This window comes from Branchiostoma belcheri, unplaced genomic scaffold (genome assembly GCF_001625305.1).
Source record: "Branchiostoma belcheri isolate BF01 breed outbred unplaced genomic scaffold, Haploidv18h27 scaffold73, whole genome shotgun sequence".
NCBI classification, from domain to species: domain Eukaryota; kingdom Metazoa; phylum Chordata; class Leptocardii; order Amphioxiformes; family Branchiostomatidae; genus Branchiostoma; species Branchiostoma belcheri.
Genome location: NW_017804387.1, coordinates 1,614,675 through 1,626,753, shown reverse-complemented (window position 1 = coordinate 1,626,753; position 12,079 = coordinate 1,614,675). Strand labels below are relative to the sequence as shown.

Genomic DNA, 12,079 nt, shown 5'->3' with positions numbered 1-12,079 from the left:
CTTTTATGATCCAAAGGTTTTGTTCTGTGCAACAATGAGCATCCCGTACTGCGTTACCTGGTGTGCAGAGGATCTGAACAGGCCAGTTGTTTTAACACAGACCGTGGGGTAGTGACGGTTGTGGAAGCAGACAATACATGGACTGACATTGGACAGGTGAGTGAGAATCGAATCAGTCCGTTCGTTTGCTAACCTGGTATCCAGTCTATCGTGGTTGGTCGGGTTTTCGTCGGGGCTGCAGGAGCTCCTCCCCGCCCGTCTCAGCTAGGTTCCCCGGTAGGTTTTTCACGGCAGGAGTTTGATTAGGCCACCAAAATTCTATCACTCCTACGGGCGGTCTGTTGAGCTGGACGGGGAAAACTCTATCAGAGCCCCGAAGACAGCCCGTCCCGACCACGGTAGACCGGATACCATTCGTTAAGGATCCCAACACCTTTATTGATAAGAATATGGGTGACCTGGTCTTCTTTGCCAAATTCCTGTTGACGTTACAGACGTATACATGCTCTCCCACTGATAAATGACCAAACATCAATGTTCCATCCGTCATAGGTTGGCGATAACGTGTACATGATCGGCCCCTGTGCGAAGACGGTGAAGGTGAAAGAACAAGCACCTAACCTCCGCTTCCTCGAGCGTGGTGAAACTGTGCCCCTAGCGGTTTCCACGGGCACAGCAGACCATGGTAACATCACTGTCAGTAGTGGTGATCACGCACCAGTTACCGAGAGCGACATGGAACAATACCCTAAGGTCGTGACAGTTGTTGAAGAGGACAAAGGGGAGAGAGAAGGGCCAGAGGAAAGTGGCTCAACCGGGCATCTACTCACCACGACTGATCTGGGAGACACAGACAACCACCAAGACCAAACTGACGACGTGTACCCGAGTATCCAAGACGCCGTGTCGTCGTAAGAAATGCCTCTGTAGGCCGTATTTGCACATAATGGTGTTGAATCTTAAGTACGCATTGATTCGAAAATAGACTGTTTTTAAGGTAAATGACATGCTTTCAGATGGTGTAGTTATCACAAACGTTTACCGGCATTTGGCATTATTTGCTATATCGTTTCTAAATGGAAACATGTTGGTCACTTTATTTCCAGAGAGAAACTACGAAGAAGACATTTTTAAATCTAGTCAATAGTAACATTTATTCATGATTATCATACTGAAAGCAATCCTTATTTCTTTTGTGCCTTGGTCTAACTCCAGCATTTGCAACAACAACAAAAACTTCACTGTACGCATTGTTTTCACCAAGATCTTTCACAGTAGCAAAAGCTTTAAACATACCAATCCTAGTACAAAGTTATTTCAAGCTAAATACATTCCATTTCTTTCACTTTTGATATCAGTGAATTTATTTCAAGCTTTTGTAAGATTCAAAAATTAAAAACCATGAAGCATAAGCATCTAACAGCAACCTTCCTTAGTTGCTTTCCTGGAGCACATATGATAACTCTTTGCACATCATTACAACATGCCTCAACGGTAATGTTGCTGTCAGGCAGAAAGACCAGAAGCTGCCATGACAAAAAGAAGGAACATTGAAAAGCTGGTGAGCGTAGAGACTTGGGCAGTATCTGCACCACTACCGGGTGCGTTCGTACAGTCTGCATACTTGTCATAGTCGACTTCCTTGATGGCACACAGTTGTGCCACTTTGCACTCCTCGTCACACGTAGACCGGTCGAGGCTAACGGAGTTGTACAGGTAGTACTTCTCGAAGTTGTCGGATGAACGGTCGCTGAAGCTGTCCAGGAGGTTCTGAAGTGATGCCGGCGAGGCGTCGGACAGGTTGAAGGTTTCCCTGAGGCTGTACTCTCGTCCCCACAGTGGAGAACCCTGCATGTTCGCCAGAGCCAGGTTGGAGTAGTACTGGTTTACATCCTAGAGTGGGGGAGGGGGGAAGTGTGTTATTCGTGACCAGTCGCAAAGAATATTTCTGTCAATGACATGCTGAAACAAAGAACCAATTCGTGACCCTTTTACTATAAAAATGTCAGAGCTGCAGATGTTTGCAATTGATGTGACACAACATGCTTCCATGATAACTTCTCTGAACCAAATTTGAACGTGGTTTTGAATAGAGCAATTAGAAACCAAGAAACCAAGAACAACGAGGCAAAAGCTTCATAAACAAACGGAAACTCAGCATTCCTGAAGTAAAGATGCAACAAATCGTGCATTAAAGCTCTGATATGCAAGGTGTAAAAATCGCTTGAATTTGGCATCAAAGAAGCACCGAACGAATGAGTTGTCCAGCTCACGACACTGACCGTTAGATCTCCGGTGTTCTTGTTGTAACTGACCAGTCTGATTCCCGGGTTGTTCCCGCCAACTCCGTCCAGCGTGGTGGTCCATGGGGTCACGGCCGGGGCCAGCAGCATGGAGTTCACGGCCCTGCCTGGGACACCAACAAAAATATGTTCAATGCACTTTCACTGTAACTTTACCGTAATTCGTTTTCATTTACAACAAGTAAAATCTGAGATTTTATACCTCCGGGCTTTTCTTGTATATTTTTATATGTTGTTTACAACAACAATTGTTGCGCGCCGCAGGACTAGGATTTTAAACAAAGAATTTATCGAGACCGGACACCCCTCTGTGCGAGGGGTCACCTTCGTGGACGAGACCGACAATACCTAATACACGCCAAAGGTCAACGGTCGCCACCACTTTCACGCTCAAAGGGGTGTTCTGGGGCCACCATGAGGCACCATTTTCACGCCCGAAAACACATATACAATAAAAACAAAAGAACATGCACCATCTACAGCCCAATAGCAAAACATATACTGAGTCCCAAAAGAATCCGTCCACCCAAACGTTAGAAACAGCTGCGAACATGAAAATCTAAATCTCTCACAAAACCCTTCCGCGGAAGGATGTCTGCTCCCCCGGAGGTAATGATTTCAGATAATTGATTACTTCGTTTATGTAGACTGGATCCGTTGATTAGGTTTTTCCTGTGTCCTTTCTTTATGTGTTAATAAACTGTATATGTGAAATGGAATAAGAAAACATGTACATGGACTATAACAACATTATTTCCAATTAGAATCATTCTTCAGTGAATAATTTCATCATGTTGGTGGATGGTTGAATAGCAAATATCGCAACCACTAAGTTTAACTAACAGGAGCCGAAGCTTTATTGATGGCTGACTGTCATCTTCATAAGGCCACACCAAGTAAATTTTATGGATGACGTCCGCGCGCGCATTGATTTTGGCCTGTTCCTAGAAAAAAACAAACAAGAAATTTTGCTTCCTGTAACTATATGACCAAAGAGTCACGACAGTGCCGCAAATCGTCAGATTGACGTGAAACCCGTAACACGAAAACTGGACAGGACGACAACTGCTGTTCCACCTGATTTATTGCTGTTTTGATGATGAATAAAAGACTTCTTCCTTGTTACACTGTGTCACCTCATTCAATTTGTGTCCTAACAGTTGTCGTCTCTTAGTATATTTCTAATCTAGGCATCTTGTTTTTTAGGGCCTTTCTTGTTTTTTTTCGCCCTCTCGCATTAGATTTAGGGTCTCCAAAGGATGTCATCCAAGAGCAATTATGACTGTTTCACTATGCACTACACCTAGGTGTTACTGCTAATAATACGGTTCCAAAACGTAAACTAAGTATGACATATTGTAAGAATCATTCTTGTCCACGTATCTTTACAGTTTGAAGCACTAAACGATGGGGGATGCGGGCCCAAACTGCAAATACAAACAGAGTGAACATCTAATATAAGCTGTATTATTGTCCTCTTCTTACCTTCCTCGTCGTAGAAAAGTTTGAAGCTGTCGCAGTGTTGATGGGCGAAGAACTGGCCCTTGATGACGTCAGCATGTCTGGTGACGACCTGCAGATAGCGCCTGTTGTATTCTGGGTAGAACCAACTCTTCCCCTTGTATCGTTCGAAAAACCCTGGTGGCACGTGACCAATCAGGAACACCTACAGAGGATATAATACTTTTAATGAAGCATATATTTTTGGTGACGCCTCAGGGGAGGGTCTAGTCGTAAGTGTGGACACAGCTGAACAGGCATTGGATGCTAGTATTTTAAGGGCAAGGACCACCTAAAGTTTGTTTATTGACATGTAATCAAAGAAATAAAATAAACAAACATAACCAACTCTTGCCCTTGTATCGTTCGAAAAACCCTGGTGGCACGTGACCAATCAAGAACACCTACAGAGAATATAATACTTTTAATGAAGCATATATTTTTGGTGACGCCTCAGGGGAGGGTCTAGTCGTAAGTGTCGTTAGTGTGGACAACAGGCATTGGATGCTAGTATTTTAAGGGCAAGGACCACCTAAAGTTTGTTTATTGACATGTAATCAAAGAAATAAAATAAACATAACATAACATATCATAACAAAGAGAGATGCGGGGGAAGATAAAAAGCCGTTATTTTCTGTCCACAATCTTCCCCTGACAACATAAATTGTATGATACATTATACATTGAAATTAATAAACAGTACAAATGACATTAACAACATATAATAGTGATTTTTGAGAACAAATAATTATTAAATAACGCAATATGACGGATATGATAGATAAAACATGATAGGACAGCAATATTTCAATAATGTTGTAAATGCGATTTTTGAATTAAGTTCTTAAGTTGTTTTTAATAGTCCTACATTTTCTGTGTCGATATGAGTAAACTGTACATACAGAAACAGAAGGAATAAAATCTCGGACCTTCTCATTGTCAGTTGCTGCCTGTTGCAGAACCCCCTCTAGCCAGGAAAACTGCCCGGCTGGGTCCGTATTATCATCAGTAGGCGCAGTCACCCTGTCGTTAGTGTAGTAGAACACGGTGTTCAGCCCAACAAGCCTGAGACCGGGGCTAATCGGCATCGTGTAGTAAGCACCTGAAGTGGCAAGGACAGATTTTTTCACAAAACAAAGTTGCAGTTGAAAAGAGAATACATATGCAGTCATGTAAATACACACGTCGTGTGCATACACACGAAGAGAAAGTGTTAAAATTTATCCCTGTCTGATTATGTAATTATACGCTGGTAATAACACGTAACTTCATTTGTAGCAAAGAAGTCAGCAGAAATTAAACATTTTTGGAAGATGTGAACACTTTTATGCCGACATATTGCAGATGTACAATGATCCATCAGATACAATCTAACATAATCATGACAAATATGTGACAAACCTTATGATTGTATATATATATGTATTTATTTTATTTATTCAACTTCACAGAAATAAAATTCTGAGAGGAGCCGGCAACAGGAACATAGAGTTCCTCTATTAGGCCGACTCCTCTAGAAACATAGACACAAAACAAACAAACAAACAACAATTAAAAAGAGTAATCAAATCAAATCACTAAACAATTATGACATCGACAGGTAGAGGTCCAGGTGCATAAGTTGTCGGTTGAAAATGTGTCATTTAGGCGAGATCTGTAGAACGAAATTAACAGTTTTTTAACAGACGGCAAGCTTAGATTTGAATACATGTGTTGACGTATGGATAATGGTAACATGTTCCAGATTACAGCAATTCGACTAAAATAGGAATGAGAAAAGGTTTAGGTTTTACATGGTCGCGGTACGAGTAGAAATTGGTCTGTTGAGCGGAGAGACCTAGTTGGTATGGATACAGTGAGCACACGAGATATGTTGATACAGTAGAAGTTTCAAAAACATTTGAACAAAAATAAAATGTCAAAAATTTCTCTTCTATAACACAATGGTAAAAGTTCAGTAATCACTAATCTGTCCTTATAACTAACTTCATAATTATTGCAGATATATTTGCTGGCAAGTCTTTGAACACTTTCTAGTTTACGCAGGTGTAACCTTGTATGTGGAGCCCAAACCTGAGAACAGTAGTCTAAATGTGGAATTACAAGTGAACGGTACAGATTTAGTTTAACAGTGAGGGGGCATTATAACCAACTGATCTCTTGATCATAGCAAGAATTGAGTTACATGTGGATACCTTCTTAACTACATGTGTGTTCCATATAAGGTTGTGTTGTACATGAATGCCTAAGTCGTTATAACAGTCAGATCGGTTTAGTACAGAATCAGCAATGCTATAAGAGTATTGAACTGGTGATAGTTTACGTGTAATGCTAACAACTGTACATTTAGAAGGATGAAATGTCATTTTCCATGCTTCCCCCCAGGCTACAAGGCGATCTAAGTCAGATTGGAATCTAATACAATCAAAAACTGAAGTGATTCTTCTAAAACATTTTGCGTCATCTGCAAACATGGCCATGCGCCCAAACTGAACACAATCAGGTAAGTCGTTAACAAATAACAAAAATAAAAACGGGCCTAATATAGATCCCTGAGGGACCCCTGACACCACCGGTAAGTACTCGGACACGTGACCTTCTACAACAGTTCTCTGAAATCGTCCAGACAGGTAGTCGCCAAATAGTGCAAGAAGTTGGCCGGAAAACCCAAAAGATCTTAATTTATGCACTAACAGTTTATGAGAAACACTGTCGAACGCTTTACAAAAGTCCAAATATATAACGTCGACTTGCCCAGATCTGTCCAGTACTTCACCGATTTCGTCATAAACTTCCAGAAGTTGAGTAGTGGTGGACTTACCTTTCATAAAACCATGTTGAAGGGGGTATAGGGCGTCAGATAATAATGGATAAAGGGAGTTGAAGACACATCTTTCGAATACTTTGCTAGTGATACATAATAAAGAAACTGGTCTGTAATTCGATATGACACTCTTGTCCCCCTTCTTAAACACGGGAGTAACATTAGCCCTTTTCCACATACTTGGAATTTGTGCATTACTTAGACATAGTTTAAAAAGTTTTTCCAATGATGGAGCTAACTGGCTTGCACATCTATTTAAAACAATAGCAGGCAAGTCATCAGGCCCTGTGGCCTTATTAACATTCAGGTTGGACAAAATTAGTTCAATACTCTTGACTGAAAACTGAACAGAGGAAATATCGGGAACTGTAGTGTTTACATTTAAGTCAGGCAACGTGGTTTCTTCATCCGTGTGGTTAAAAACGGAAAAATAGAACTTATTAAACATATCCGCCTTGTCCTGGGGAGACTCAGCACAAACATCTTGAAATTGCAGTTTATTAGGAAGACATTTAGACTTGGTTTTGACACGAAAAAATGACCAAAATCGTTTTGGATTTTTCAACAACTACATTACCTAAATCATTAACATACTTTGAATACTTGGTGTTCAGTGTTTTCTTCAAGATGTTTCTGAGACGTCTAAATCTGGCCCAGTGACATGGTTTGTTTGTCCTTTTAGCTTTAGCCCATGCAGTGCGCTTCCTTTTTATTAAGTGCCTCAATTCAGAATCGAACCATGGTGGAGAAGTTGAATCTTTTACGACTATTTTTGGAACGAATTTGTCCACAGCAGATTTAACTTCACATAACCACCTTTCCCAGATAGTATCTGTACAGAAATTGTCATCAATTATTTCAGTCAGAGGTAATGTCCTCAAATAATTGGCCAGGCCGACAAAGTCACCATTCTTGAAGTCGTAAACAAGTCGTGGCATCTTGGCCTTGGGATAATGTTGGAAGTCGACCTTGAAATATAATATGGAATGATCTGTGTCAAATTCAATTTCTATTTCAGATACATCCGAGAATTTATCTGGGAAATTACAAAAAACCAGGTCGAGTAAATTACCATGCCGATTAGATGGGATATAATTGATCTGGGTCAAGTGGAAATCGCCAATGATATCAATGAATCTATTAACTGATGCTACTTCGGCAATGTTCAGGGAAGACCAATCAATACCTGGTAAGTTGAAATCACCCAGTACGACATAATGCTGGTGTTTCCGAGAAACAAGTTCCAGTGTAGCATACAACTCAGAGGAGAAGTCAATGATATCTTGGTTAGGAGGCCTGTAACAGAGTATAATTACAACATTGGAGTGACAACTAGGACTAATAGTACAAACAAGTATTTCACTGGAAAGAGGCTCAAGTTCAGGTCTATGCTGGGCTTTTAAGTCACTAGCGATTGCCAGCAGGACTCCGCCACCTCTTTTTCCAGGATTAATAGAATTTCTGTCCCTACGGAAAATCTGGTAATCACTAAACGGTAGGAGTTCAGTGTCCTGAATCGACGGTCCTAGCCAAGTCTCTGTGACACCGATGACAGAAGGGTGTAACACACCGGCCAAGTTCTGAAACTGTACAAGTTTGTTACGTGATCTATTAACGGAGCATAAACTCCTTGCGTTTAAGTAGCAGAAAGAGACATGAGTCTTATGAGTTCTTGTAGCCTGAGCTTGTTCACTTGACTCTGGTTGCTATTCGCCCACCGAGTTAGACGAGAGTCTTGATATCGATCGAGTGATGACGCCGCGAGAGGAACGTACCAAAGGGACAGCGGCCCCAGGGGGACAGCGGGAGCTACTAGTCGGAGTGTCCTTGTCGTCGTTCTCAGCCGCACAGTCCTCGATGAAATCATCGTCACGATCGGGAGGGCTAGTTGCAGACCTGGTTGACTGGGATTCACCACACGTTGTTCTTAAGTCCAAAGGCGGCTCATCAGTAGATGCCTCGACTAGAGGCTTTTTCGGTGCCGACGACAGCTGATCGCCTGACACACGGGATCGCTTTTTGTTGTTCCGGGTACCACGCCTAGACCTTCCGCAGTCGCTGACGGGACGACTGCGCTTCTCCGTATGGATGGTCACTCCGCCACTGGGATTAGAACGACGCGTCAGTACTGGAGGCGTGACCGAGAGTATAGCTGAGTCGAGTTCAAGGTCAACTAGTGGCTGGAAGCGATTATTGATGTGCAAGGCCGGCTTGACGTAGGTGTCGAATGCCTCATTGATGACGTCGCATGAACTACGAGTCTCGGGACTGAACTCCACGGTACGTTCTGCTTCGTGAACGCGACCTCGGGATCCCCGAACCCTTTTCCACTGATCGCGACAGTTGGCCTTGACGTGGCCTTGTTTGCCACATACGAAGCACGTAACCATGGGACATGCATTTGACGCATGATCCAAAGACTTACAGCGTCGACAGTTGACGAGCTGGTCTTTCCCACAGAACACCTCAAGGTCGATGTCCATACAGCTGAGGGGGTCAAGTGGGTGGGGAATAGACATTGTTGTGTGCCTTGGCGGTAGCTGCCCTGTAGCCTTGCTAATATAGCAGAAGCGATGACCGGATCTCAAGTGTTTAAACATCTCACTGTTGGTCTTCACGGTATGCCTCTCAATGGGGGTTTCACGAATTGCAAAGCTATCGACCCACTCAGCGACGACAGCGTCCGGAACGGAATGAAACACGCCATGAATAGACACACGGGTCAGCGGTGGTGGTTTTGCCAACGGCGTGCTTACAAAGTCAAGCAGTTTTAGGTCCTTTCCCTCAAGAGTGATATGAGGATACTTGAGAACATGCTCCTTGCTCTGTCTAGATGACAGGTTGATTATGATCATAGGCAAGACAATCTGGACACCCAGTATGTCCGAGGGTGCAAGCAAGCTTTTATCCCTCCCTTGTAGCAGCGACATAGCAACGTCGACTTCACTTGGTTTCATGCCGGGTCGAGCGTATAACTTAACCCATAGGTTAGTGTCCTGAAGCTTGTCGAGGCATGGATCTTCGACAGCTAACCTCACCTGACTGGGGACAGACATGGTGCTGCGTATCTTGAATCCAGGTGAACGTAAACAAAGGCCCGGCGGCAGCCCTCCCCAGCGTCAGGAGTTGACAGGAAACCGATGCTCGAATTTCCCACAGAAAATGGACAAAATCCACCGAGATCGTCTTCTTATAATCCTTTGATGATAGACTGACCTGTTGACTACTCGATATTACACAGATGACGTGTTCGGGAGGAAATAAACACACTTAACAAGTGAAAACGTCGGGAGCTAGCGAAAAACGCACCTCCTGATATCCTGGTTATCTGGCCGGCGGTAGTAACACTCGCGGTGCTTACCGCAACTGTTGCTGGAATTTTGCCTGTTCCAGGCGCGCTTAATTAGGTACAGGCACGGTAAGACGGTGGGGCCGTCTTTGTTACTAGACACGACCATGATAGTCCGATCTTTATGTCAATGCAATGATTGTGTGTGTGTAATTAAAATGAACTTCGAACTTGAAGCACAGTATCTTTACAAGCCCTGGGAGCAGTAATGGATTTAGCTCTTTGTATGTTTTATGCTTGTGACGCGCCCTCATTGTATTAACCGTTGCCTAATTATAATGTCTGCACAGTAGGTCTGGCGTTGACGCTTGGGATTTTGTTGAAATATATAAAACTTCACGGAGGATTGTCGCTTATGGCTTCTTGTTAGCTATCATTAATTAGTAAACTCTTTATGCATGTGTTTCTTTATGAAAACAATTTGATCCATTGGAAGGCAACGTGCACAACAATACTTGAATTCAGTGAATTCAGCACCTGGGACAGGGCGACCTTATTTTCTTGCCCACTCAGGCAAGAGAAGGTGCAGCAACAACAAATTGGAGACCTCATACCGCAATGAAATGTTTAGAGCTTTTGCAAATATTTCTGTTTTTTTTTATTTGTGTCATTGATTATGAAAATAAGGTTGTAGTTAGCGAATCTAAATAACTTATGGTTTTGTAAACTCATATAACTCATACTCATATTTTGTATGTTTAAGTCATTTACCATCATTTGGCATGGTATAATATAAAAGGGGGCTGTGATGCAAATCAAACCTGCTCCTGGAGCAACACGGCAGCTCAAGAAGCACACGGAGACAGAATTTGGCTAGTGTCAACACACTGTGACTAGCGATAATCTGACATTGGGGTCAACATGGCCTGTAACAGACACATAGACAAGCCGATAACACAATACCTCCATTTTTCATTGAGGTAATAAGACGTACTAAATGTTGCCAAAAAGGGTCAACTTTCCTATTTCTTCAGCCTGCAAATGAGTCTGGTGGATACTAGGTTAGGCCATCCTGATTTGATAAATTGGCTGGCACCACAAAACTAAAATAAAATAGTTGCCTTTTTTTAATCTACGAGGTCAGAAATGTTGAACAAATGACAGAGCACACGGGGAATGGTAACGTTATACCAAACAATAAATTCTTTACTTTTGTTCTTTTACATCTTCTCTGACTTCGAAAGACTTGGTGGTGTAAGCAAGTGGTAAATCGAGACCTGCTTCCATTTTCCTGGTATCTTGTTTCTTCAGGCCTCTGTCATCCTCAAGTACTAAAACGAAACAGAATTACGGCTTTTCTTTTTGGGACTGGACGAAAATTAATGCGCGCGGATGCCATCTATATAATCAAGTCAGTGTGGCCTGACAGGAATGTGGTAAACACAAAACGCTTGCAACATCTACACGGCAGTACAAATGTATATATATTAGCATGTATATTTAAAGTTAAAACTTGTAGACGATGTCGGCCCTACATTGAACCGCGACCGGAGCCGACATCGTCTACCAGATACCTTTGACCCAGTGCAGTGTTGACGTCACACTTCAAAGAAACCACGTGACAAGCTTCACTGGGTCAGTCTACTGAGGAAGACCAGAGTGACTGGTCGAAAGCTCTAGGTGAGAGAAATTTTTGTGTTGGACCAAAAGTTTTAACTTTAAATATGTAACTACCAACACATATAAACCTACATGAAAATATCAGGAGCTTTACTATACTATAGGGCCACTGCAACTGGTGCTGGAATATGCGGAACACGGGAGTCTCCTTCACCTGCTGTGGACGTTACGTGCGGAGTCCAAAATCAACAGGACCGTTCTGGTCAAGAAACGGCACATCTTCGAGAACATGATGGTGGGAGTCTGCTGCGGGCTGGAGCACCTGGCGAGCGAAAGGGTGGGAATTTGTACCAACAATTTCATAGTCAGATATCAAAATGTGCCGCTGTGGCTACGTATACATTGGTCATCTTACGTTAATCAATGGGGCGCTTTGTAACATTTTTGCATTTAACAAAATTGTAACTGAGTCCTCCTCTTATGGACTGTTATATATTATCTCACATTTTGACGCTGAAACTGCTGAAAACGCTGAATATATAT

At 42.5% G+C, this 12,079-nt stretch overlaps 2 protein-coding genes across 2 annotated transcripts in view; one reads left to right on the top strand and one right to left on the bottom strand.

The window, feature by feature from the left end:
• Positions 1 to 1,132: 1,132 nt before the first annotated feature.
• LOC109485201 (acid sphingomyelinase-like phosphodiesterase 3b) lies at positions 1,133 to 5,181 on the bottom strand. The gene is made up of 4 exons (XM_019788651.1): positions 4,733 to 5,181; positions 3,789 to 3,969; positions 2,283 to 2,410; positions 1,133 to 1,893 (listed from the first exon to the last, which is right to left on the bottom strand). The coding sequence occupies exons 1-4, from the start codon at positions 4,973 to 4,975 to the stop codon at positions 1,507 to 1,509; spliced, it is 939 nt and encodes a 312-aa protein (XP_019644210.1). The 5' UTR covers positions 4,976 to 5,181; the 3' UTR covers positions 1,133 to 1,506.
• Positions 5,182 to 11,627: 6,446 nt separating this feature from the next.
• Positions 11,628 to 12,079, top strand: part of LOC109485147 (fibroblast growth factor receptor 4-like) — a 4,743-nt gene continuing 4,291 nt past the window's right edge. Inside the window, exon 1 of the mRNA XM_019788579.1 lies at positions 11,628 to 11,873. Coding sequence (XP_019644138.1) covers positions 11,826 to 11,873 — 48 coding nt within the window. The 5' untranslated portion in view covers positions 11,628 to 11,825. The remainder of the gene's footprint in view (positions 11,874 to 12,079) is intronic.

Excerpts from the sequence above, each read along its gene's own strand:
- LOC109485201 (XM_019788651.1), bottom strand. The coding sequence starts at position 4,975 with ATGACTGCATATGTATTCTCTTTTCAACTGCAACTTTGTTTTGTGAAA. Across the intron at positions 3,970-4,732 it reads CAGCAACTGACAATGAGAAG|GTGTTCCTGATTGGTCACGT; the intron begins GTCCGAGATTTT and ends TATCCTCTGTAG. Across the intron at positions 1,894-2,282 it reads AGAACACCGGAGATCTAACG|GATGTAAACCAGTACTACTC; the intron begins GTCAGTGTCGTG and ends CCCCCACTCTAG.